This window comes from Budorcas taxicolor, chromosome 19 (assembly GCF_023091745.1).
Source record: "Budorcas taxicolor isolate Tak-1 chromosome 19, Takin1.1, whole genome shotgun sequence".
Lineage (NCBI taxonomy): Eukaryota > Metazoa > Chordata > Mammalia > Artiodactyla > Bovidae > Budorcas > Budorcas taxicolor.
This window is the reverse complement of record NC_068928.1, coordinates 49,526,552-49,554,265: the sequence shown is the minus strand read 5'-3', so window position 1 is coordinate 49,554,265 and position 27,714 is coordinate 49,526,552. Positions and strand designations below refer to the sequence as shown.

At 49.4% G+C, this 27,714-nt stretch overlaps 1 protein-coding gene across 1 annotated transcript; it reads right to left on the bottom strand.

Annotated features, from left to right (window-relative positions):
* Nucleotides 1–410: 410 nt before the first annotated feature.
* RAB40B (RAB40B, member RAS oncogene family) lies at nucleotides 411–25,902 on the bottom strand. The gene is made up of 6 exons (XM_052658382.1): nucleotides 25,761–25,902; nucleotides 4,852–4,912; nucleotides 3,178–3,238; nucleotides 2,485–2,562; nucleotides 1,582–1,804; nucleotides 411–682 (listed from the first exon to the last, which is right to left on the bottom strand). Exons 1-6 carry the CDS (start codon nucleotides 25,900–25,902, stop codon nucleotides 411–413), a joined length of 837 nt encoding a protein of 278 aa, XP_052514342.1.
* Between the last annotated feature and the right edge of the window lie 1,812 nt (nucleotides 25,903–27,714).

Below are 27,714 nucleotides of genomic sequence, written 5' to 3'. Positions count from 1 at the left end.
GGCGTTTTATAAATTAGTGCTTCGACATTAAAAAGGAGGTTTATAAAAAGACCCCTCATAGCATCAAAAACTCTTAATTTCTCTCTCCATTTCCACTTTTTGTAGTCCCTAGAATTTATACTCATCACAAACATATCACCATTCTTATAAAAAGTAGTTATTTTAAGAAAAAAGTTGCACTGCAATCATGATAGGTTACATTCAAAATTTCATGTTATCAAGAGTTCTTCCCTTTATAAACACATGTCTGAAATAAGAGCCCCATGCCCATCCATGCAGAAGTATCTGGTAAGCAGGGTACCAGCCTCGGTTTCATTGCTTGGGGCCACGTGGTCACGACACTGGCAGGCGTCTAGGTCCAGAGCGGCCTCCCCCTCCCGTCTGTGCCCCTCTTCTGCCTTGCACCCTCCTCAAGAGACTTTGCAGTTGTTCCTGGAGCAGCGTCTGGGGGGGCTCTGGGGGAGGTGGGTGCCCTTGGCTTTTCGGAGGCTGGTCCTCTTGTGGCCGGAGCTGGTGGCGAGGGAGCAGGGCCGGCCGTGCGCCATCCTGGCGCTCAGGCCGGTGGCCATCGAGAAGGACTTGAGGTGGCTCCTGAGGGCCGTGGGCAGCGGCAGCCTGTCCAGCAGGTGTGCAGGCGTGCAAGACACCACTGCCCGGCAGCACAGGTCCTGCAAGCTCAGGACTTGGGAAAGAAAAGGAAACCCGGTTCACTTGCAGTGTCCTGGGCGTGGGGCCAGCACCGGGGCAGCAGGATGCCTGTCCACCCTCCTCTCTGGGACTCTGGGGCAAGACGTCAAGGCCCAGTCTCCCACCCTGTGCCTACAGGCGGCAATTAGAAATAGGTGGTCCTGCTTTCATCTCCTTAAACCCAGTTTGCCTCCAAACTTGAGACCACAACCGTCCCTCCCACTGGGTCTGAGAGATGAGTCCTGCCCTGCAATGGCCAATCACGTCTCCTCAGGATTCATGCAACCAGCTTTTGGGGCTTGAGGCCAAGGGCTTCAGGAAACGTGCTTCCCAACTGAGTAGCTGACCCAGAATAATATGTTATCAGCTTTATAAAGACATACTGGAGAACACACCAGAAAAGCAAATGCTGTCACTTATATTTCAGCTACATTGTTCGTTTTATGAGTCAGAGCCCCTGCTCAGACAGAGCGGGACTCCCCAGGGGCCTGCTGGGAGCAGAGACTGTGTCTCACCCTTGGTGCAGTCAGGGCACTCCTCAACCCCTGGAGCATCAGACAGAAGAAACACAACCCAAGGCTTTGGTTCATTTTAGAATCTAGGTCCTAACAACTTTCAGAACAGTGCTTCTCAACTGGGGGCGATTTTGACTCCCTAGGGCATTTGGCAAAGTCTGGAGACATTTGTGGTTTTCACAAATGGGGGCAGGGAGACCAAGGGTGCAGCTCACCCACAGCATAGGGGATGCCCCCACCAGAGGACACGCCATCCCAGCTGGCTGTAGTGCCAAGGGGCAGAAGCTCTGATTTATGAGAATGGAGACAGTGACCTGGGGGCAGGTCCTGGGAGGCTGACCGCTGGAGGGGCTGCCGGGCAGCCTGGAGGAGCACCTACCCTTGCTCGGCCTCCAGAGCCGGTCCATCCCGTGCCGCAGCAGCACGATCCTGGCCAGCTCCATAAAGGACTCAGTGATGTTGAAATTGCACAGTGGGCTGACCTCGAAGAACGTCACACCCAGGCGCTCTGCGTAGGCCTGGGCCTGCTCCGTGGGGACCTGCCGCTTAAAGGCCAGGTGCAGGCGGTTCCCCACCAGGATCTTAGGGACCCCTGGGGCATGCTGAAGGGTGACAAAGAGGCAAGGAAAGTGGGTCAGGCACAAGCTTTGTTGTTGTAATGACAGGTGCCCTGGGGTGATATCCGCGTAGAACTTCAGAATATGTCCTTTTTTGAAAACAGGGGCTTTGCAGATGGAATTAGTTAAGATAAGATCTTGGGGTGGACCCGACATCCCGTTACTGTGACCTTATAAGAAGGGGAGAGGACACAGGACGCACAGGGAAGAAGGCACATGACGGCAGAACAGAGATGGAGTGAGACGTCCAGAGATCAAAGGCCAGGGACTGTCAGCAACACCAGAAGCTGGAGGAGGCAGGAAGGACCCTCCTCTCAGACAGAGGGAGCCAACACCTTGATTTTGGACTCTGACCCCAGAACGCAGAGAATGAGTTTCCTTAGTGTTCAGCCACACAGTCTGTGGTGAGCTGTTATGGCCACCCCAGGACACTCACAACGGTGGTTGGGACTGACCACTAGACGTCCCCGTTGGCAGCTGGGCCGGTCAGGGTGCCCGCAGATAGCAGCCTGGTTAGCACTGGTCAACCCGCCTGACTGTGTGCAGGGCCTCATCCGGTGCTAAGAGGTGACATGTCCTCCCCGCTGTGGCTGGAGCCTTGTGCCCTGGCTCCCCTGCCCACCCCTCCATGGGCCCACAGGGAGGGAGCCCTGCCCCTGTTGTACCTCATTGATCTCCTTAATCCACCGGTCGATGCCATCAAAGGACCAGCGGTTTGCGATGTCGTATACCAGGATCACACCCTGGGGAGGCAACAGTCACTTGTGGAGAGACTGGCCAGCACACGGGCCACTCAGGCACACACTCACAATGAGCTAAACAGTCATTCTACTTATTTTAATGCAAAACACATTTTTTAAAATTTATGTGCCAAATGTAGCAGCTGTATGATCATTTCCAATGATAATTTCATAAGCTCATGGAGAAACCCTCAAATGTGAAGGTGAGTTGGGTAGTACAACTCAGTTCCCCACATTCATGAGCTGGTCTAGGGACATGGAATGTGGGGGGACTGCAGAGCCCGCCCACCTGGACAGAGAGTTCCCACGCACGTGCAGACACACACGCATGTGAGTGTGGTGCACACACAACCCACATGCCTGCATATTTATCTGTGTACATGCATAAATGCACATGAATGCACACCACTCATGCACACATGTGTACAAATACAACACATGCAACCACACCCCCTGATGCTGAAGGCTTGGGAGTCACCAAACAGTCCACAGCACAACTTCAGACTCTGGCATCAGCTTATATGTGAGCTAATTGCTTTGTCCTCCAAGTATCCGTTAACGAGCATTCCGAAAGTCATTATTAAAGTCAGTTTGACCTCCCAGTTCAGGGGATGTTACCTGTGCGCCCCGAGAGTAAGAGCGGAATATGGTACAAAATCTTCCCTGACCCGACGTGTCCCTGGAAAAGATGTCGGAGGCCTGTAAGAAGAAATCACTACTTCCTGACAATAAACTTTTTGAACTTGAGAGCCAGAGCAAGTATCTTTTATAATTGTCAGTCAGTGGCCATCCCAAAGGAAAGTCCAAGCCCCCAACAAAACGTTGGGCACATTTTCCCTGGAGAGATCCAGACCTTGAGATGTCCTTCTGGGCGCTTTCTCTTTGCTAATTATTTGAAAAGTCAACTAGAGAAAGTAATAATGGGTTGAAGTGTGATGTGTTAGCCACTCAGTCGTTTCCGACTCTTTGCCACCCCATGGACTATATATAGCCCGCCAGGCTCTGCTGTCCATGGGATTTCCCAGGCAAGAATACTGGAGTGGGTTGCCATTTCCCTTCTCCAGGGTAACGGGTTTCCACATAATAATTCTGACATTTCAATAAATCTAATTTAGGTTTTTTACAAGTTGTTTAATTTGGAGATAAAGCTATCTTTGGAATGAGTCTACACTGAGGGAGAAATAGGCCAAAGGATTTGGTGGGGTCACTCCACTTCCAATTAGGTCAAAAACATCATGGGAATTCCCTGACATCCAGTGCTTAGCACTCCTCGCTTTCACTGCCAAGGGCACAGGTTCAATCCCTGCTCAGGGAACTAAGATCTGGTAAGAAAAGATCACATGAAGCCAGCCCTGTGGATACATCCCTATATTCCTCAATATGAGGAAGTGATCCTGGGATGCATTCATCAGGATAAAGAAGAATAGCACTTTGGGACGGACTCCACCCTGTCTCAGGGCATATACTGAGATGGACCGATCACCCCAACCAGGCACAGGGGCTCCATTTCAGATGCCAAGGAAACAGGAGCAGCTGTTACAACAGCCTTCTGAGTCCAGGACAAGTTTGGATTGAGAGGGGAGCCCTCAGGAGGTCTCTGGGGAGGAAGAAAGGGAAAGGAGATTTGAGAGTCAGCAGGGACAGGGACATCGAGCGGACATCATGGAGAGAGGCTTCCCGGGTCCGCCTTGGGGGCTTACTTGCTCCTGGTTAAGGGTGGGTGGGGGTGGGAGAAGGGGCTCTGGGCCCTCTGGAGACACTTGTGGCCTTGAGAGGTCTGGCATGGTCAGGCGGGAGAATGGAACCATGCAGGTGGCCCAGGAGAGGGGATGACACAGGAGCTAGTGATGGTGGTCAGGAAAGCCACACGGCGTGGGGGCAACCCAGGGATTAGTCACAGCAGGAAAGCCCTAGTCACCCACCCCTAGAACTGGAGGGCCAGGGGTATCACACCAGAGCATCAGAACCAAGGCTGCCTGGAGTGGGGACCAAGAAAGAGACCCAACCCAGAGCTGGGCGACACCCTGGCCTCTTACACCCCCACCCCTGTCCACCCTCCGCCCTGTTGAGCTTGGTCACAGCGTGTGGCCCCTCAGCACTAGCGAGGCAGAAGAAGAGTCCACGTGCTCTGGACTGACTCCGAGGCCCATGCAGATGTCAGCTCCCATGGGAGCTGTTGGGTCAGGCTGGGGCTGCAGCAGTGGGTCTTCCCTCAGGTGCTACCAGAGTCCCCAAGGGCCAGGACAGCTCCCCCATCCCATCTTCGGGGGTCAGGAGGGACCCCTGACTCACCAGAGCTGCAGCTTCACCCGCCGGCCGTCCAGCAGGATGGTGGTGGTCTTGTAGTCGATGCCTGTGAAAGAGGGTCGAGGCAGCTTAAGTGCCAAGCACTTCCACGAAGTCTTGTTCAGGTAAAAGGTGCAGATCAGAGGGACAATCTCATGCTGGGGGAGAGAGGACTTCCCACTGGTGGGATCCAGTGCTCATGGGGCAGCTGAACTGGGCCCTACTTGGACCCTGGCCCACCGGCCTCACCTACCTTCTGTTTGAAGCAGGGTCTCCAACCTCCGCTCCTCCCTTACCACCATTGCCTCCAGCTCAGTGCCCAGGCCCCTGCCACTACCTGAGCAGTGGGCAGCAGGAGCCCCCAGAACCATTCTGCAGTGGGCTCTACACATGGCCTGCTGGCCCCAGGTTTGCTGAGAGACTGTGGGCAGCCCAGCCACACACCCTTGTCTCTGCTGGACCCAGGGCTAGAACATGGTGCTCCTTTCCTCCAAGTTATCGCACTGTGAATGTAAGGTAAAAGTGTATAGAAAATGAAATTAGTTATGAAGTATTTTCTCAACTATACAAAGGCGAAACATGTACCCACGTGCACTAGGGTGATGAAATAAAGTTCCTGTTCTATGGCAAGACGAGAAAAACTTAGACATAAATAGTTTTTCTGCCCATATGGACTGCCTCCCTCCTCCGCTTGATATATTGGACATCTGCATTGACCACAACTCCATAGGAGACAACATGCGTGCCTGCTAAGTCACTTCAGTTGTGTCCGACTCCTTGTGACCCCATGGAGTGTAGCCCACCAGGCTCCTCTGTCCATGGGATTCTCCAGGCCAGAGTACTGGAGTGGGTTGCCATGCCCTCCTCCAGGGGATCGTCCCGACCGAGGGATCCAACCTGCATCTCCTGCATTGCAGGCAGATTCGTTACTGCTGAGCCGCCAGGAAAGCCCATAGGAGAGAACATTCCTTCTTAATTTTGTAAACCATCAGGATGGCCTGGTCAGCACTTGATAACTCCTCAGGAGATAACCTTCTTGCGTAATGTTGTGAGGGATCCTGATGACCCAGATTTGCTTTGGATGAGCAGACCTAGATTGTATCAACCTTCATCATGCCTTTTGATGTATATCCCTTTGTCTCAAAAACATTTATAACTGTGCTTTGACCTGTGACAGGCAGAGCAGTCCTCAGAGCTTTCCGAAAGACAGTCTCCCAGGTTATAATTCACAGGTTGGTGCAAATAAAATTTTCCATTACTTTCTTGCAAAACGTTAGTCTCTTAGACATGTCCGACTCTTTGCAACCCCATGGACTAGGGCCCACCAGGCTTCTCTGTTCATGGAATTCTCCAGGCAAGAATAATGGAGTGGGTTGTCATCTCCTACCCCAGGGGATTTTCCCAAACCAGGGGTTGAACCTGGGCCTCCTGCATTGCAGGCAGATTCTGTACCATCTGAGCCACCAGGGAAACCCTTCATTTTCTTTCTTAGACTAATTGATTAATTAGTCTAATTTTCAGTGACAGTCATGGTGTAGTGACAGGATATCAGAGACACCCCCCCAGAGGACACCAGGGGTCTACCCTGAATGGGCACTTGGTATCAGCCTTTTGAGCCCCACCAGCTTCTCGGTACTCCTCGGGTGTTCTGGTGAGCTCTCCTAATATCCAGATCTCACTGTTTAAGTGATGATCCTACAACTTTTATTTAAGGTCTTCTGTACTTGACTTGGAGTCTTAAGGGGCACTAGTGAATTTCCTTGGTAGAGTCCTAGGGAGGTCTGGGCAGGAAGCCCAAAGAAACATAGACAGCTGGAGTTTTGTTAAATTTGGCTCCAATAAAGAAGAAAAAAGAAAAAAAAAAAACAACAAGTCGATACATGGTCTGACCAAACAGTTTGCCAGTGACACAAGACAGCTTGCTCAGCCCCAAGAACAAGGGACATCAGGCTGCCACAAGGTGTCCTCAGGTGACTGAGAACCTAACGGAGATGTCTGAGGATCGATCCTCCAGATGTGTAGCAGTGCTACTGCTGCTGCTGCTGCTGCTAAGTCGCTTCAGTCGTGTCCAACTCTGTGCGACCCCATAGACGGCAGCCCACCAGGCTCCCCTGTCCTTGGGATTCTCCAGGCAAGAATACTGGAGTGGGTTGCCATTTCCTTCTCCAATGCATGAAAGTGAAGTCGCTCAGCCGTGTCCGACTCTTTGCGACCCCATGGACTGCCGCCCACCAGGCTTCTCCGCCCATGGGATTCTCCAGGCAAGAGTACTGGAGTGGGGTGCCATTGCCTTCTCCGAGCAGTGCTACAGCAGATCCCAGATCCCGTTACAAGGATTAAGTAAACACTGTTCTTCTGGGGACACACGCGATAAAAGCTGATCACCGAGTACTCCAAGCACCACCCATGGTGGTTTTAGACTGTCAGAGGGTGAAACTAAGATAAGTAAAAAAGTCGAGCTGATCCTGGGAGTAACTCCTTGGAGAGCTAGACTGAGAAGCAGCACAAAGCTCATCAACCACACTGTCCTCAGAAAGTTGTTCAGATCGTATCTCGTCTCTGAATTAAGCAACCAAATCAATAATGGGAAACTGTGCTTCAGAGGCCGAACAGCTCATGGATGGAGAGCCACCTATGGGGACACAAGCTGCGTTTATATAGAACGGATGCTTGCAAGTGCTTACTTAATTGGGAATTAAAGGAAATCCTGCCCTGAGATGACCAAGTTGGGATTCTTTTTTTGGCATTCCAAAGCTGATTTTTGTGTGAACACTCAGAGGAAGCTAGCAGAGGATAATTTCGTACTATGTCAGTCAGTCTGCAGGACTCCTGCCTACAGGGTCTCCTGGAAACTAGAGTGATAAAAACCTTTTCTTTTTTCTAAAGTTGGATTGCGTGCATGCATACTAAGTCGCTTCAGTCGTGTCTGACTCTGCACCCCTATAGACTAAAGCCTGCCAGGCTCCTCTGTCCATGGGATTCTCCAGGCAAGAATACTGGAGTGGGTTGCCATGCTCTCCTCTAGGGGATCTTCCCGACCCAGGGATCGAACCTGCATCTCTATGTCTCCTGCATTGGCAGGCAGGTTCTTTACCACTAGTGCTACCTGGGAAGCCTTAAAATTGGATTAGCAGCAGAAAATATTTGTGGGGCTAGTTTCTTGGATCATTTGAATTGGAAAGGTTTGTAATTGTCAAAATTTCAAAAAACTCATCTTAAACTATTGTACCTGTTTTAATCTGTATGCAGAAGCCCCAAGGGGGGAACTTCCCTGGACGTATAGTGCTTAAGAATCCAGATTGCAACAGAGGGGATGCGAGTTCTACTCCTGGTCAGGATAGATCCCACATGTTGCCGAGCAACTAAACCCATGCGCAGAAACTCCTGAGCCCAAGCACACAATGAAGATCCCGCCTGCCGCAATGAAGACCCGACACAACAACAACAAAAGAAGTCTTATTCATAAGTCTCCTGTCTTAAAGCAGGTTAAGGGCAATGCCACGTGTCTGGTGGGGATGGCAGACTATTCAGCTTCACATTCTGAGGACACGTCATCCAAGTGTTTAGGACAGAGCACAGATTCCAGAGAGGTTTAGGTCAGTAGTTTTGGATCTGGGCAATTGCATCTTTTTAAAATAAATGTTTATGTATTTAATTTTATTTATTTTTGGCTGCACCGACTCTTCACTGCTACACTTGGGCTTTCTCTAGCTGTGGCAAGTGGGCTTATTGTGGTGGCTTCTCTTGTTCCAGAGCACAGGCTCTAGAGTTCAAAGTCTCAGTATTTGTGGTGTATAGGCTTAGCGGCCCAGCAGCATGTGGACTCTTCCCAGACTAGGGATCAAACCTGAGTTCCCTGCGTCGGTGGGAGAATTCTTAAACACTGGGCCACCAGGGAAGTCCTGAAGTTACATCTTGTAGCGACTACCAAGGACCTCTGTACAGTCCTTTAAATCCCTTCAAATGCTTATGTCCTTCCTTTTGCAATAGTCAGCAATGGAGCATATGGAGCATAAGACACCCACACACATACACAATAAATAAATGGAATATATACACATTTACTAAATAGAGTGAACATATGCATGATAAACAGGTATGACTGCATATAATATATACCCATAATAAATATAATTACCTTATATATTTTTATATAAGCTATGCATCAATTAGAGATACCAAGGGAGCATTTCATGCAAAGATGGGCACAATAAAGGACAGAAATGGTATGGACCTAACAGAAGCTGAAGATATTAAGAAGAGGTGGCAAGAATACACAGAAGAACTGTACAAAAAAGATCTTCACGACCCAGATAATCATGATGGTGTGATCACTCATCTAGAGCCAGACATCCTGGAGTGTGAAGTCACGTGGGCCTAAGGAACCATCACTATGAACAAAGCTAGTGGAGGTGATGGAACTCCAGTTGAGCTATTTCAAATCCTAAAAGATGATGCTGTGAAAGTGCTGCAATCAATATGCCAGAAAATTTGGAAAACTCAGCAGTGGCCACAGTTTTGAAAAGGTCAGTTTTCATTCCAATCCCAAAGAAAGGCAATGCCAAAGAATGCTCAAACTACCACACAATTGCACTCATCTCACATGGTGGCAAAGTAATGCTCAAAATTCTCCAAACCAGGCTTTAATAATACGTGAACTGTGAAATTCCAGATGTTCTAGCTGGTTTTAGAAAAGGCAGAGGAACCAGAGATCAAATTGCCACCATCCACTGGATCATCAAAAAAGGAGGAGAGTTCCAGAAAAACATCTATTTCTGCTTTATTGACGATGCCAAAGCCTTTGACTGTGTGGATCACAATAAACTGTGGAAAATTCTGAAAGAGATGGGAATACCAGACCACCTGACCTGCCTCTTGAGAAACCTGTATGTGGGTCAGGAAGCAACAGTTACAACTGGACATGGAACAACAGACTGGTTCCAAATAGGAAAAGGAGTACGTCAAGGCTGTACACTGTCACCCTGCTTATTTAACTTATATGCAGAGTACATCGTGAGAAACGCTGGGCTGGTGGAAGCACAAGCTGGAATCAAGATTGCTGGGAGAAATATCAGTAACCTCAGATATGCAGATGACACCACCGTTATGGCAGAAAGGGAAGAAGAACTAAAGAGCCTCTTGATGAAATTGAAAAAGGAGAGTGAAAAAGTTGGCTTAAAGCTCAACATTCAGAAAACGAAGATCATGGCATCCAGTCCCATCACTTCATGGCAAGTAGATGGGGAAATAGTGGAAACATTGAGAGACTTTATTTTGGGGGGCTCCAAAATCACTGCAGATGGTGATTGCAGCCATGAAGTTAAAAGATGCTTACTCCTTGGAAGAAAAGTTGTGATCAACCTAGACAGCATATTAAAAAGCAGAGACATTCATTACTTTGCCAACAAATGTCTGTCTAGTCAAGGCTATGGTTTTTCCAGTAGTCATGTATGAATGTGAGAGTTGGACCATAAAGAAAGCTGAGTGCTGAAGAATTGATGCTTTTGAACTGTGGTGTTGGAGAAGACTCTTGAGAGTCCCTTGGACTGCAAGGAGATCCAACCAGTCCATCCTAAAGGAGATCAGTCCTGAGTGTTTATTGGAAGAACTAATGTTGAAGCTGAAACTCCAATACTTTGGCCACCTGATGCAAAGAACTGACTCATGTGAAAAGACCCTGATGTTGGGAAAGATAGAAGGCAGGAGGAGAAGGGGACAACAAAGGACGTGATGATTGGATGGGGGCTCAATGAATATGAGTTTGAGTAAACTCCGGGAGTTGGTGATGGACAGGAAGGCCTGCTGTGCTGCAATCCATCGGGTCGAAAAGAGTTGTACACAACTGAGCATGAACTGATACATATTTATATAGAGAGAATATAGAAATATATATTTATGGTTCAGTGGTAAAGACTCCACTTTCAATACAGGAGACATGGGTTTGATCCCTGGTGGAGAAGATCCCCTGGAGGAGGAAATGGCAACCCACTCCAGTATTCTTGACTGGGGAATCCCATGGACAGAGGAGTCTGGTAGGCTACAGTCCATGGGGGTCACAAGAGTCAGACATGACTTAGCAACTAAACCACCACCATCACATATAAAAGTTAACTTTGAAGTTGCTCAGATGGCAAAGAATCTGCCCACAATGCGAGAGACCTGGGTTCAATTCCCGGGTCAGGAAGATTCCCTGGAGAAGGGAATGGCTACCCACTGCAGTATTCTTGCCTGGAGAATCCCATGGACAGAGATCACAATCCTGGTGGACATGACTGAGGGGCTAATGCTTTTTCTGCACACACACACATACATACACACAAATTTTTAGTTTTTTCCTTGGAATGCTTAAAGGTTTTGCACTGTCTACCTGAAGCAACACACAAGTACACTTGGGCATCTATTTTTGCATCTGGAGATAACGTGGGCTTTGACACATTTGTTTCCAGACAATGAGAGAGGATGCTTGCTACTCACAGGCTAGAGGGCTGTTTCACTTTTATCCTAAAGGGCGTTAATCTACTGCATGAGCTGGGCTGGCTCCTTTGATTTAGAAAGCCTCCTAGTGTACTGATATTTTAGGTCCACAATAAAAAAAGGTTTTCATAAATGTGAAAGCATTTGTTCCTGATGGTCTTCTTAAGCATACTACGAAAATGAGTTTTTAAAACTGTATTTGCTTTCTGTTTTCATGAGTTGTGGACGCACATGGTTTCAGGGGTCACATCATTCTCTAGGGCTTGGTGTGGAAAATGTACCACACCTGTGTTCCACTCTCCATTTTATGTATTTCTTTAGATTCACTGCACAGCTTGTAGGATCTTAGTTCCCTGACCAGGGATTGAACCATGGGTCCATGGCAGTGAAAGCATCAAGTCCTAACGATTAGACTGCCAGGGAATTCCATTCACTCCCCATTCCAATCTTCACTAGTCCTTTCTTTTGCTGTGTCTCTCCAAACTTGTAAACAACGTACTTCTACTCCTACTTCCTGACTTTTCAGTTTTAGGCATTAATCAAGTTTCCATTACAGAAGGTGAAAATAGAGTTCTCTTTCACTGACGTACCCCCTGCGTCCATCTCTAACACACATTCTCTCTCTCATTTATACATGCACACACGAACCGAGTCTCGTTACGTTGCTGTTTTAGCTAAATCTATATTCAATTTTACATCAATATGACCAAGTGAACCCTGTCCAGAACTGAACCATGTGGTATACTGTGTCTATTTGTCCTTCATGTACAATTTGTTTTTGTTCTGGGTCCCCCAAGTGACATGCGGGATCTTAGTTCCCCAAGCGGGGATCCAACCTGTGTCCCCTACACTGCAAGATAGATTCTTAGCTGGATTTCCAGGGAAGTCCCCAATTGGTTTGTTTGTTTGTTTGTTTCTTCTGGAGTTAAAGATTGCCTTTGGGTTTACTTGCTTAGTTTTCTCTGCATTTATCACTAACTCCTCCCTATGATCTCCCTAGTCATCTAAATCTCTAGATGTGGGCCTATCTAAACTCAATGAAGAGTGACTGCCCTAGACACAACATAAATAAGTGTGCCCACAGCTGAGGTAAGAAATAATTTTCCTTCAGAAACACAATCTGACCTTTCCTCTGGCAGGGTATGAGGGGATCTTCTCCTTGATGCTGGCGTTTTGCAGTTCCAAACCTTATTATGGGGCACCTTTATTCTTCTTTGTTTTGCTGACCACTCAACAGGCTCTTTCACTCTGGAGATGCAAATCTTTCAATTTGGGGAAACTTTTTTTTTTTTCATATTTAGTTATTTGGCTGCACTGTGTCTTCGTTGCGGCACCCAGGCTCTCTAGTTGTGATACACAGGCCTAGCTTCCCCGCAGTATATGAGATCTTGGTTCCCAGACTAGGGATCAAACTTTCATCCCTCGCATTAACCGCTGGAATTCTTAACCACTGGACTACCAAAGAAGTTCCTGGGGAAACTTTCTTGAAATATGTTTTCCTCCTCTGGGGTCTTTCTTTGGAAATTTCATTTCCGCCATCACATTTGCAGTTTCCAAGATCTTTGTTGTTTTTGGATTTCTCCCTTTTGACATTCTGCCTCTGGTCACAGCTGCAAAGCTCCTACTGGACCAGCCCTCCTGCAGATAACAACTCTCAGCGGTGGACAAGATATAAAAACCAGTGAGCTGATGACCCTGGAGAGTGACTGGCCAAGCAGGTAGGAGAGAGAGCGTCTTCACTGTTTTCTCCACATTGGCATCATAGCTTGCAATGATTGTATAGTTTGGAGTTGTCCAGGGCCAGCTTCCTCCCTGGGTGGAAATTAACCTAACACAGGAGAAGCAGGGATGGGGCATGTGCAGAGAGCAGCTTTGAGGAGAAGGAATAGTGGAGAGTCCAGAATGGCTCAGCCTTGGGATCTAGACTGAAACCAGGCGCACCCCTCAATCTGTCAATTACATGAGGCCACACACTCCTCTTTGCTTAAGCTTCTTTGAGAGGATTCTTTTTTTGCACCAGAAGATGCTCTGACAGAAAGCCCATGAAGCACAGTGACTGGAGAGAGAGACAGAGGAAACTTAACACACAAATCTTGGAAAAGGTGCAGAAGTACCTTTTAACATCTTCCCAAAGCAGAGCATAATGCTCTCTACACCCCAGAGTCTTGCTAATAGTAAAAACATATTTGGGCTTCCCAGGTGGTGCTAGTGGTAAAGAATCTGCCTTGCAAGAGACTCAAGAGACACAGGTTCAATCCCTGGGTCAGGAAGATACTCTGGAGTAGGAAATGGCAACCCACTCCAGTTTTCTTGGCTGGAAAATCCATGGACAGAGGAGCCTGGAGGGCTACGGTTCATGGGATCACAAAAAGTCGGACAATGACTTAGCAACTGAATACCAAACATGTATTTGAAAGAAAATCTAGGGACTTCACTGGTGGTCCAGTGGCTAAGACTCCATGCTTCCAAAGCAGGCGGCCCAGCTTCAAATCCTGGTTGTGGAACTAGATCCCACATGTCACAACTAAGAGCTCGTATGCCACAACTAAGACCTGGTGCAGCCAAATAAATAAATTTAAAAAACCTAACTCAGCAATAATGATCTAACTATTAATATTTGAAACCCAAACTGAACTCTGACTCTGGTGGTTGTTCTCATCAGGGCCAACCCCTGCCAGCTCCCGCGCTCGGCACACCAACCCTGATGCCTGGGACCCTCAGGCACCCTCCCCAAGTCCTGTGTGCTTTGGAGACCCAGGCCCACGTGGTCTCCATCAGTGTCAATGTCCTTTAGTGCTGAGACCCATCCTTCTTCCTGCACAGACCCATCTGTGCAGCTGAGTGCCCCGCTCCCGTGGCAGGCACCTCCTTTATCCCTGTAGCTGAGAATTTGGGACAGGGAAGAACAGGGGAGGTTGCGGGGGAGGGTCGGGGGGATGGCAAATAAAGCTTGAGAAAACATTCCTCCCCTTTGATCTGTAGGGTGGAAAGTGGGAGCAGAGATGGGCTAGCCCACCAGGGACCCCACAGGTTTCCCATGTAGGACTGTGAAGACCCTGCAGGGAGAAGCTCTGTGGCACCTGGGAAAATCCCATTCCTGATGACCAGCAGTTCCCTCCCTCTTCTTTATTTTTTTTAATTAAATTTATTTTTTATGAAAGGATAGTTGCTTTACAGAATTTCACTGTTTTCTGTCAAACCTCAACATGAATCAGCCATAGGTATACATATATCCCCTCCCTTTTGAACCTCTCCCCCGATCTCCCTCCCCATCCCACCCCTCTAGATTGATACAGAGCCCCTGTTTGAGTTTCCTGAGCCATACAGCAAATTCTCATTGGCTACCTATTTTACATATGGCAAGGTAAGTTTCCATGTTACTCTCTCCATACATCTTACCCTCTCCTCCCCTCTCCCCATGTCCATAAGTCTATTCTCTATGCCTGTTTCTCCACTGTTGCCCTGTATATAAACTCTTCAGTACCATTTTTCTGGATTCCGTACATATGTGTTAGAATACGGTATTTATCTCTTTCTCCCTTCGTCTTCTCGTGCCTCAGTTTCCCAGATGGCTCATGTCTGAGACCTGCCACCAGCCGTGGCCTCAGATTAGCACAAGCTCCATTCTTCCCCAGGCCTCCAGGACCCAGAAGATAAACCCTCTATCAAGGCTGTGCCCGCCTCAGAGAAGCCCCCAAGTCACACCTATTCATGCCAGGTTCAAAGCCTCATTGTAAGAAGGGTCTCTTTTTTCATACACTTATTTATCAAACCTTTTTTTTTTTTAATGTTCCTCCATTTATGTGTTTGCTCTGTGCCTATTTATTGTACTTCCTCTTCTCTGACTCTGTTACTTTTTGGTTGATAGTTTTGACAGCAGCAGTGTCCGTGTTAGGCTCAGAAGGTATAGCACACATTCGGTGCACTCAGCCAATTCACCAAGAGCTCTGTCCATCAAAATAAAATAAAAATACACAAAAGTTCCTAGAACAAAGCCTGTCGGAATGTTCACTGAGTGAATCAGAACGACAGGACAAGAAGAGAGATAATTTTAGCCTAAAAGAAAAAGCAAATGTCAACTGCCGAGCCACTCCTTACACTTTGAGGCCACCGGATGTGTAAATAATCTATTTCCGCTCCTCCTGCACCTGCTGAATTCTATCTCTATGACTTAGAGGACCCAGACATGTAAATACTGGCTAAGTATCATTGACGAACGTATTCATCATGAGAACCTGACTTTTGAGAACATGTCTTATGTTGAATTAAAATATCTGAAAGCAGAGTGCTGGCTGCCAGGGGTGAGAGAGGGTCCAGGTTTCTACTTGCAGGGGTGAGGAAAATGTTCTAAAATTAGAAAGTTACAGGGTTGTGAATGTCTCAAATGCCACTGAATGATTCACTTTAACACAGTTGCATGTGTGCGTGCTAAGTCACTTCAGTCGTGTCCAACTCTTTGTGACCCTGTAGCCTGTAGCCCACCAGGGTCCTCTGTCCATGGTATTCTCCAGGCAAGAATACTGGAGTGGGTTGATCCTCCAGAGGATCTTCTTGACCTAGGGACGGAACTCGTGTCTCCTGCGGCTCCTGCATTGCAGGAGGATTCTTTCTCTTTTTCCTTCTTTTTTTAAAGAACTTTTTATCGGATACAGTTGGTTTACAATGTTGAGTTAGTTTCAGGTGTGCAGTAAGATAAATCAGTTATACATATACATATATCCACTCTTTTTCAGATCCTGTTCCCGTATCGGTCACTACAGAGTACTGAGTAGATTTTCTTGTGTGAAACAGCAGGTTCTTATTAGTTATTTTATATATAGTAGTGAAAGTGTTAGTTGCTCAGTCATGTCCAACTCTTGGGACCCCGTGGACTATAGCCCACCAGGCTCCTCTGTCCATAGAATTCTCCAGGCAAGAATACTGGAGTGGGATGCCATTTCCTTCTCCAGGGCAGGCAGATTCTTTACTGATGAGCCACCAGGAAAAGTCCTTTAACGTGGCTAGTTTTATATTATGTGAATTTCACCTTAAATACATATGTCCTATCCCGAGATGTACCCTGCCTGGCTTTTCAGATTAGAAGGGCACTTTGTTGGGAAATGTTGGGGTGCCTTACAGGACTGAGGGGGCTCAGGATGGGAGAAGCACAGAGACCCCAGGGCTGAGGTACAGGCCCAAGATTCACCCACAGCTCAGAGGCTGCCCCTGTGGTACTGCCTCACGTTTCTAAGTAGTTCTAAAAATGTCATGTTTTAAATGGGGATCTGAAGTGTGTTCATCACATGAGAATCCCACACAGAAAGTCCACACCAGTCCCGCTCTTTTTCAGAGTCTGTGCTCAGTTGCTCAGTCATGTCCAGCTCTTTGTGACCCCATGGACTGTAGCCTGCCAGGCTCCTTGTGTCCATGGGGCTTGTCCAGGCAAGAATACTGGAGTGGGTTGCCATGCCCTCCTCCAGGGGATCTTCCCAACCCTGGGATTGAACCCAGGTCTCCCACATTTCAGGCGGATTCTTTACCGTCTAAATCACCAGGGAGGGAAATGTGTTCCTTGCACATTTCTCCTTCCTGGTTTTTCTCTTTGAGAAAGCAAAGTGGGGACTTCCCTGGCGCTCTAGTGGTTAAGACTCTGAACTTCCAGTTCAGGGGGTGAGGGTTCAATCCTTTGTCAGGGAACTAAGATCCTACACGTAGTGTGGAAAAAAGAAAAAAAAATAGCAAAGTGGTTCGACCCAGGTGTCTCCAGCCTCCTCATGGCCTGGCTACCCCAGCTCATCCACACAGCTCCCAGCTCTTAGCTGCCCCAGCTGCTCACTCCCCATTTGAGGGCTAAATTCTCCCATGCCTTCCCTGGCAGGGACAGGACCACTATCATGCCCGCCGTTTCCCCTAACAATCTATGTGCTAAGCTACTGCATTCAGGCCTTGTGAAATTCCGCAGCAAGGACAACCTCCACCGACCAGATACTGATGGGACCCAGGACATCACCCACCATGAATGAAATTAGGGGTCATCCAGAGTTTCCCCTAACTATCACTCGATATGGCCCAATGACTACCCCTTCTTTCCAGAGCCCTGACACCTCAGAGGGTCCCAGTCCCTTCAAATTGCAAGGCTGCCCCTGCCAGGTCTTGAGGTCACCCCTTAATGTGGGCACTGCTTAGACCTGGACTCAGGCCCCCAGCAGGGCTCAGTGGCCATGTTACTGAGTCTAAGCTCCCTCTGCTTGCCGCACAACAGGTCAGTGAATCCAAGAGACAAGGTGTTGAGGCAAGGAATACGATGAAATCCAGCTGACCGAGAAGATGGCATAAATAAGTGGAGAGAAATGTGTTCATGGATCGGATTGATAGACCCAGTATAGTCAAGTTGGCTGCTGCTGCTAAGCCACTTCAGTTGTGTCTGACTCTTGTGCGACCCTATAGACGGCAGTCCACCAGGCTCCAAATTGATTCACACATTCAGTCTCAATCAAAAATCCTGGTTGGATGTTTTGGGGGGGAGACTGACAAAGCTAAATTTTATATGGAAAATGAAAGGAATTATTATAGCTCTTGTGAAGCAAGGAAGACCCAGTGCAGCCAAAACTAAACTTAAAAAAAAAAAAAAAAAGACCACCTAAAGAGACAAGTCATCTGTATTAGTAAACTGATGAAACGCTGGTAGCATTTTAAGCCAGAGTGCTGCAGTCAGACCCGCTTTAGGAGCCCCTGGAGCCCCTGCAAATGGGTGGGTGGACCTCCTCACCCTGGAGAGGAGGAGGGGGGAGGGTGACCCAGGTTGAGTGGGGAGTTTGGTTGAGGCCTCCAAGGAGGCAAGCTCACTTCTGAAGAAGGTAAACCCTGAAGACATCACAGAAGCTGCTGTCTTACATCACAGCCCCTTTAAATTGTCTTCTTTGTGGATCTGACAAAATCTACATAACTGATATTTTTAGGTCCAAGCCCCCCGGGCATTGCAGCTCTTCTGTTTTTGTTTATACACAATTCACTCTTTGCCCCCAGTTAAGCTAAAGAAGCCTGGAAAGTGTGAAACAGAAGTTCAAAGCAATCTCTTAAGGTGAAGTGAGCCCACCACAGCCTGCAAGTGCTCAGTAATACGCCAGCCATTTCCATACACCTTGCTGCTTCTCTTCACCCCTAACAGTCGACACGTGGAACCTGAGCTCCTGGGCCAGCCATGAATAAGCAAGCAGGTGTGGCTGGCAAGACCCGGGCAGGACCTGGAGGCTGTGATTACCTGGTTGCTCTCACCTTGCAACCACCAGGCGTCCCATGACAGTGCCAAAGGACACAAGGGGTGGTGGCTGGGCCTCCGGCTCTGGTAGCTGAGTCTCTGACTAGAAGGAACCTGGACTGGCTTGTTCTGAGCCCTTCCCTGCCCATCGCCTAAAGTCAGGTTCACCCTGGACTTGGGGCTTGCAGGGGTTAGAGGTCAGACTAAAGGGGCTGTCACACTGCAGGGAGAAGAGCCCACAAAGACACAGGAGAGGTAGGACTTACCCAAGGGCTTTTAATGAGAAAATCTTATACAAATGCAATTTTATTGTTTTCAAATACGTGGCAGTATTTATGACATAATTTTTAAAACCCAGTGCATTAAGTTTACTGAGTGCTCACAAGTGGTACTGAGGGAGATGAAGGAGTTTGACCATGAGGAAGGAAGATAAAACACGACTCAACTCTCAGTTCAAACTGGAAAGTGATGACTTTATAAATCGTGCTTTGAATCTTAAAGTGGTTGCCCAGGGAGACGGGCAGAGTCCCTGTAAGCTGTCTGCAGCATCTAGAAGGTAGCAGGAGAGAGTGGGCATCTCCTGGCAGAAAGACTGTCAAAGGCAAAGAGAAAGGACAAATAACCTATTTCACGCCATGGTTCTTCCACACTCTCAGTAAGTGGGAACTGTTATTTTTAGCTCTTGGCAAAGATGAAATGAAGAAAGAAAGATGGGAGCTTCCTGCTGGGAAAAGGAAGCTGGAGAAATAGTCAAAAGATAGTAGTCAGAGAAACAGTGAGTCTCCTGTTGGGAAGGAAAAAAACTGGAAGGCGAGAGATTGTAGCTTTTGATGTCAGTTTGATCCACTCCCATCACTCATGAAATGAACAAAATGTAGAAACTCAGCAATCAGGGAAGGAAAGGGTATGAACCTGGCATCAGGAACACCCCAGCCTGGGCTCAGGGGGGACCCAAGATGAGGAGAAAACAGAGCCCAGCTACAGCCTTGATTCGCCACCTTCTGGATACTGACTGTTGAGGCCATCTTTCCATTTCTGCCCAGAGCAGGACTTCCAAGGGATGAAGAGCTGGGACTGAGCACCAACCCACTGGACAGAAGTGAGGCTCCAGGGCCAGTAAGGGCCCGGTAGGACCATGAGTGTGCATGTCACCCATGGGACGGAAGGACAGCTCCTTGGGCAATGGGCCACCCCGTGAGAGGTCTCCACAGCTCACATGCACCCTCCTGCTCCTCCCAGAGCTCGGGTTGCAGGACAGGGTCAGGACCCCGAGGCCCCCGCCCTCCAACTGTAGGCTGGGAGGCAAACAGAAGGTCCTTGGTGGAGAAGCCAGGCCTCAACCAGACTGTGTCGGAGCACAGACTACGTGCAGGTGGAGCTGCCCGGGTATGAGACAGACACAGGGATACACAGCAGACCCTCCTGCGAGCACGGAGCAGACCCGCCTGCAAAGCAGAAAGCGTGCAGGTGGGGGGTGTCTGGTGCCCCGGCTGTGACAAGACTGACAGAGTAGTGGTGGGGGGAAGGGGGTCTCTACTGGGTATCCAACTGGAAAAGAATGTGTCTTGACTTCCACCCCCCACCATTCCTCAGTCCAGTGGGACAGCATCCACCAACGTCAGAGATAAGACAGCGGAGCCTCAGAGGACACCCCCAGCCTGGATCAGGCAGAGACTTGTTCAGCACTCAGAGTCCCCCCCATGAATACCCATCATTTGATTATGTAAAAATGAAGGGTTTCTGTACTTAAAAATACTATTAAAGGGATTAAAGGCAATACATCAACACATGAGTAGATACTCATAATACGTATTTCCGACAAAAAACTCACAGCCAGAATGTATTTTTTCAAACACCCGCACTGCCCAGTAAATTCAGCCTAATGAAAAATGGACAAAGGTATTCAATCTCATCAGTCATTAGAGAGATACAAATTCAAACTACACTATACTTTCCAGAAGGGCTAGAATGCAAAAGAACAAGAACCAAGTGTTGGTACAGATGTGAGCAAACAGAACTCCCAAACTTGGCAGCAAGAGTCTAAACTGAAAATATTTTCAGAGTATCTTAAGTTAAACATATGCATGCCACAATACTCAGCCATCCCAGGTATATTCTGACAGAAATAGGTCTTTGGTATTGCAAAGACACACAGTGGACACGTTCACAGCAGGACTAATCACAACAATCAGAAACTGGAAACCACAGAAATGCCAACCCCAGGAGGATGGTAAATAAATAGATCACGGTGCATTCACACCAGGGCTATATCCACAACCATATACGACCCAGGAGAGTCTTATACAAGGATAGCAAGAAAAGCAGTCACAGTACAGCTCTAATTTTTACACAGAATGAATGAAAAAGTAATGACCTGCGATGTCAGAAGCCCGGCCAGCGGTCATATTTTGGGGTGTTGTGGCTGGCGGAAGGGTTGGGGGCCCAGGAACCTGTTGGTATTGGGCTTCCGGGGTGCTGGTTGCATGGGCTTGTTAGCTTTGTGAAAAGTCACTGAGCTATGCAGTTATAATAAGTACATTTTCCTATATGTATGCATCATACTTCAATAAAAGTTTAAAAAGGAATGGAAAACAGAATTCAACTTGGAAGGAAATGTGAGCCCAGGAGCAGATGGAAATTCATCCCAGTTACTTCATGCAATGGAACAATCTAATACAAACATGAAGTTGGTAAAATAGTTCAAAGAGTTTTTTTAATGAACTTGTAAAGAAGTTTTTAAAAATTGAAAAAGAGGAAAATTTTAAAAGTAAGGAAAAATTAGAGAATTCTCTGGTGGTCCTGTGCTTAGGACTCTGTGCTTTCACTGCTGAAGGGATGGGTTTGATCCTTGGTTGGGAAACTAAGCTACTCCAGTATTCTTGCCTGAAGAATTCCACGGACAGAGGAGCCTGGCAGGCTACAGTCCATGGGGTTGTAAAGAGCTGGACACAACTGAGCTACTAACAGGCAGAATAATGGCCCATCAAAGAGATCCATGTCCTAATTCACAGAATTTGTGGATATGTTAGGTTACATGGCAAAGGGGAATTGAGTTTTGCTAGTGAGGTGATCTTAAGATACAGAGATTATTCTGGATCGTCTAGTGGCCCCAGTGTGATCACATGCGTGCATGCTAAGTCTCTTCAGTCACGTCCGACTCTTTGTGACCCTACAGACTGTAGCCCTGCAGGCTCCTCTGTCCATGGGATTCTCCAGGCAAGAATTCTCCAGGTGGGTTGTCATGCCCTCCGCCAGGGGATCTTCCCAACCCAGGGATCGAACCCATATGTCTTACATCTCCTGCATGGGCCGGTGGGTTCTTCACCACTAGCACCACCTGGGAAGCCCAGTGTGATCACAAGCGTCTTTAAAAGTGAAGCAGGAGGCAGAGTCCAGCTCAGAATGATGAGATTCGAGAAAGACCCCCCCCCCCAGCCCCCACTGCTGGCCCTGAAGGTTGGGGAGGACCTACAGGCCAAGAGACAAAGGCAGGTTCTAGAATGCGGAAAAAGCAGGAAAACAGACTCACCACTAGAACCTCCAGAAAGAAATGCAGGCCTGCTGACCTTGATTTTAGCTTATGAGATTGGGTTGACTACCACCCCTCAGAACTGTAGGAGAATTTGTGTTATTTCAAGCCACTACATTTGTGGCAATTTGCCCAGCAGCCACAGGAAACTAATACAACTGGTGTCACTGAAGTAGAAACACCAATAAATGCACCAGAAGATGTTTTGAGGACATAAAATAAATTTCCCTAAAATTGAGGGAAAAAAATCTGCAAATTGAAAGTGCCAGGAATTCAAAATGAAGCTTTCAGCTCTGAGACATGGTCTGGTTAAGCTCGTGAAATGAAGCAAAAAGAAGGATCCTGATCCCTTCAAAAAAAAAGAAGGAACCCTTCAGAAATTCATAAAGAAAATGCAAATCACCTGTATGGGAAAAAAAACCCAGCTGACTTCAGGCTTCCCCACATCCAATGGCAGAGGATGGAGCAGCGCTTACAAAGGTTGAGGGAAAGAAAACAGCAGTTGAGACTCTTACACCCAGCCAAGACAGTGTTCAAAGATAGAGGCAAAGGACAGTGACATGAAAATGCTTAGGAAACACTCATGAGCCCTTCCTGAAAAAATGATTGAAATGAAATTACCAATCAGAGGGACAGCAAAATAAAAGATTACTGGTGAACACAGAGTACTCTGAAATATTGAATTAACACTGAGCAATTGTGGGCACTAATAGCTACTAGCTACTTTTATGCATAGCTACTATGCAGAATTGGGTGTTTAAATCTGGGCAACCTGAACATAATAAACAGGCTCTGAACTCAGGCATAGGGTGGAGGGAAATGGGTTGTGAGGCTGAAAGGCCCTCGCCTTTTCTGCCAGAAGCACCCACACTGTTTCAGAGTGAAATGTATCTTTAAAATAATAATCATGATGATTCCAATTTCTTCCAATTTTTCATAATCTCTTTTCAGTTTTGACTAGTTTTATTTATTTATTTTTGGCTGTGCTGGATCTTTGGTGTTAAGCGGGCTTTCTCTAGTTGTGGAAAGTGGGGGCTACTCTCCAGTTTTGGTGTGCGGGCTTCTCACTGTTGTGGCTTCCCTTATTGCGGAGCATGGACTCTGGGGCATGCAGGTTTCAGAATTTGCGGCACCTGGGCCGAAGAGTTGCAGCTCTGGGCTCTAGAGCATAGGCTCAATAGTTGTGGCACACAGGCTTAGTTGCTTCAAATCATGCGGGATCTTCCCGGATCGGGGATCAAACCTGTGTCTCCTGCATTGGCAGGCGGATTCTGTACCACTGAGCCGCCAGGGCAGCCAAATAGTCTCTTTTCTTAATCCAAGAAAAATCTTTTAGTAAATCAAAAACCCACAGAGGGTGCATCTATCGTATCAGTTCTTTTCCGCAGTGTCTCAAGCCAAGCTGACAAGACCTTTTGTGGAACATGTCTTTTTAGCCTTAATCCTCCCTCTGTATCAAGGAAAAAACTTCAGGAGAAATCCCTAACCAGTTGTTAAAAGTCTCGGTTCAGTACATAGAATGAACGTAACAGAGCAGAAGCACTAAGCCTCCATTCACACCAGCCAGAAGGACCTTTGTGCAAACGCTGGTCCACGTTCCTTTTTGCCCCCACGTTGTTCATCTGCTACAGAACAGAAAACATTCCACAGCCTGTTTCCCCAAACATACACAGCCCTGTATTTGCTGAATGTTTCGTTGCTTCACCTCCGGCCCATCCATTCCCTGAGCCCCACACCAAGAGGACCCAGCTGAGGAGGAAACAGTGGCAGCTCCCCACTCTCACAGAGCTTAAACCCAGCACTGCGCTGTCCAGCACTTCTGCTGCCTCACAAGTGGCTGTCCAGCACTATGAGGGTGGCTAATGCACCCTTTCAGGGCTTCCCTAGTGGCTCAGTGGTAAAGAATCCACCTGCAATGCAGCAGACATGGGTTCCACCCCTGGGTTGGGAAGATCCCCTGAAGCAGAGCATGGCAGCCCACTCCAGTATTCTTGCCTGGAGAATCCCATGGATGGAGGGATACATCCATAGGGTTACAAAGAATTGGACGCGACAGAAGTGACTGAGCACGCACACTTTTAGTTGCATTTCCCTCTAACATGCTTTAAGTGTAGAAAACTACATGTAGCTGGTGACATCATCTTGGACAGTCTGTTCTAGAATCAGAATCTGCCTTTTCATAGGACCAGGGCGTGACTGTTACATGCACTGCAGTGTGAGAATGGATCCAGGTTTTCACCATCAGCTCATGCCCCCATCTCAAACCTTCCCCAACTCAGCACGCTGCCCATTGTCTTCTCAGTCCTACCCTGGCTGACCAGGACAAGAAGCACCCCCATGCTGGCTTGAACATTAAGATTCCATTCCCTAGGCTGCCTTCCTCAGCTACCCAGGAACCAGACAGCAAGCAGCAGCCTCCGTATTGGAAATGTGGCTCCTGCCCCTGCGATGTTAGCTCAGTGGTGAACATCCACAGCTCTCCTTCCACTGCTACTCAGTCTGCACCAGCCAAGCAGCCTTTGGTGGGTAAAGACCTGGGCACTGCGGGAACACCTGATCCTCCCGCCTCTTGGCCCAAGTTCTGCCGACTTTCCTCCCTGCTGCCCTTCTTTTCCTCCTAATGTCCACCCTCTTTCAGGGGCTGCTGCTCTCAAACCAGAAACTTCTTGGACTCCCTGTAGGTTGCCATCGGGTGCTCTGGTCTCCCCTCACCCTGGGACCCTCACACTCTGTCTGTCCTTTCCTTCTTGCACCCCAGACCATGCTCCCTAGGGTCACTAGCGTTCCTTGCCCTCTCAGGCCTGTCCACCAGGAGGAGGAGCCCCTCCACGCACTGGGAACCCTGAAGAAGCCTCGAGATGCGTCCTCTGTGCTTTCTCTCCCTCCCTTTCCATCCGACCTACGCGCAGAGCCACCACCTGTGAGCCTGCCGCCGCTGTGCTCCGATCCCACGCTCCCAGCCCCTCGCGCCGGCGTCTCATCCCCACGCGTCCTTTCCAGACTCGCCGTGTGCCAAGTGCGACCTCCCGGCAGGACATCCTGGAGCAGCCCCGCCAACCTTCCTCCCCAAACCCGGACTGTGTGGTCGTACGCTCTCCTCCGTCTGGCAGTTACCCCCAGGTCGGGAGGACGCCAGCTCCCCATTCAGCCGCTCGCTCCCGCCTCACGCCCGGAGTGCGCGCGTCCCAGCCTCACTCCCACTAGTCCCCTGGGTCCCCCATGTCCAGGGTTCGGGGTGTGCAGCCGGGGCTGCCCGCGTCGTGCGGGCGGGATTCAGGCAGAGACTCGACGGCCCTAAGCCCGGCGCTCCCCTTCCGGGTCCCGCGTCCCCTCTCTTTCACAGTCCCGGCGCGCTCCACCCCTCCTCCCCTCGCCTCAGCGGCCTCGCTTTCCCTCCCAGGCCCCGCGGCCCCCGCTCCCCTCCCTGATCTCCCTGCTCCCTCCGCCCGCGGAACGCTCCCCTTCGGGACCCCGTACCTCCTGGGCCTCTTTTGCTCGGCTCTTTGGCGCCCCTCGCCGGGCCAGTTACCCCTCTTCGCAGCCCCGGCGCTCCCCACCCCTTCTCCTCTCCTCTCCTCCCTTGCACCCCTCCCCCGCCTAGCTCTCGCGTCTGCGCCCCTCTCCTCCCCAGCCCCCGCGCGCTCCACCGCCTCTCCTTCCCGGCCCGGCTCTCACCCGCGGGGTGGCCATACGGGGACTCGGCCGCACCGTCCTGCAGGCTCGCCAGGATCTCTCCTTTGCCCACGTCGCTGTCGCCCACCAGCAGGAATTTGAGCAGAAAGTCGTAGGCGCGGACCGGGCTGCCCCCGGTGCTCATCGTGCCGCGCTAGCGCCCGCGCCCATGCCCAGCCTACGGGACAGCGCAGAGGCGGTGGCCTGGCAGTCCAGCCCCGCGCGGGTCCAGAGGTCCCTGGAGCACTGCTAGCCCCTTGGTCCCCGCAGCCTGACAGCGCGCACTCGGGCTCCGCCCAGCCATTGGCCGGCCGCAGTTGCTAGGGCAGCTCTACGCTCTCATTGGCTGGCTGCCCATCCATCTCGCTTTCGTCTCCTCCTCCAGGCCGTTCCCATCCGCCCCTCCCGAAAACCTACGGTCTCTGCTGCCAATGGTAGACCGGAGGCGGGGCGGGGCGGGCCGGGGCGATCAGGGGGCGAGGCTGGGTGATCACACTCCAGCGTGGGCTCAGGGGCTGGGTGCCAGGGCTCGCCTCCCACCCAGAGTCCTCACTGGGCCGGGTGGGGTCGTCGCAAGGGCCGGTTCCGGTCGCAGACGCGTGGGAGGTGGCCTGATGTCAAGGGCCCGTGCCCCAGGCGAACTCGGGCTCTCGGTCGCTCCCACGGGTCCTCCCACCGCACCACGCAGTGCTGGGTGCGCGTGCTTGTGAGTGCCTGTTCACGTGTTTGTGCCCATCTGCGTGCCTCTGCGCGCGTGTGTGCAGGCGTCTGCGCACCAGTGCCTGGGTACGTCTTCAGGTGCTGGTGTGTGAGTCCGTCCAAGTGTCTGTGCAGATGCTGGGAGAGAGGACCAGGCGAGGACCCTCGAGTTCCTGGGCTCCTTTCCGCATCTAGGAAGCAGTGGGCGCCGGGTGGGGGGGCCTGTCTTTTGCGCTGGGTGTCTGACTAGGTGCGCGTTCCTTTACGCGCGGAATCCAGACAGCGCTAAGCGGCGCGCGCCGGCGTGATGGCGCTCAGTCTCTGGAGGTGCCACCCTGGGGCTTCATCGTGGGGCTCGCTGAACAACTCCAGCGGCTGGGAGGCCCGCGGCCCAAGCCTCTCCCGCTCCATCCTTCCACCCAATGTTGGAAAAAGCCCTCTGCGCCTCTGTGCGTGTGCAGGGAACTGCTGTAGCCCCCCACTTGAGGAAAGCGGGCAGAGGAGAGAGAGAAGAATTTAAAAACCAATTGTTTAACATTTTTATCGTTGTCATTTGATTCTTTGGACCTAAAAACAGGTTTCCTTTGGAACACTAGTTTACAACTTACTGCTTATTGGTTGATTGGTTGGTTTATGTACTGGCGAAGCCACTATTTAATAAAAAAGGAAATACAGTAAGATTGAAAGATGGAAAGTGGACATTGGAAAAATACGCAGGAGATGAAATTCTGTCCCCACTCCTATGCTTGCAAAAAACAAACCAAAAAACTCAGGAGAATTTCTTCCCATCTCCAACTCTCAGCTCCACGGTCCCTATCAGCTGAGAGCCACTGGACAATTATCTAGTTAAGCAGGATCCCTCCTTCTGCTGGACTTCCCAAATAAAAGTAACCACCTAAGAAAAGGCTTATATCCTCATATGGATTTTCATATTTCTGCCCTAGAATAAAATAAGGTCCACCCAACAGTGCCTGGAATGTCTCCACCAGAGGTGTTTATTTCACAAAAGGAGAAGGGTTCCCACCACTAGAGCCCCTCCTCCAGCCTCCTGGGAGATGATTCCATGGCTAGACACTGACTTCTGCCCCCCCAACCCCAGCAAATTTCAATCAAAGTCCAGGCAGAAAGTAGAGGAATCTGTATGCCACTTGCCCATCTGACAACTCAAGGCCAGGATTCTAGTCCCAACTACCTCTGACCATTGGAAAATTCCTTCCTGTGGCCAGGCTGAAATTGGCTCCCTGAAAATCTCCTGACG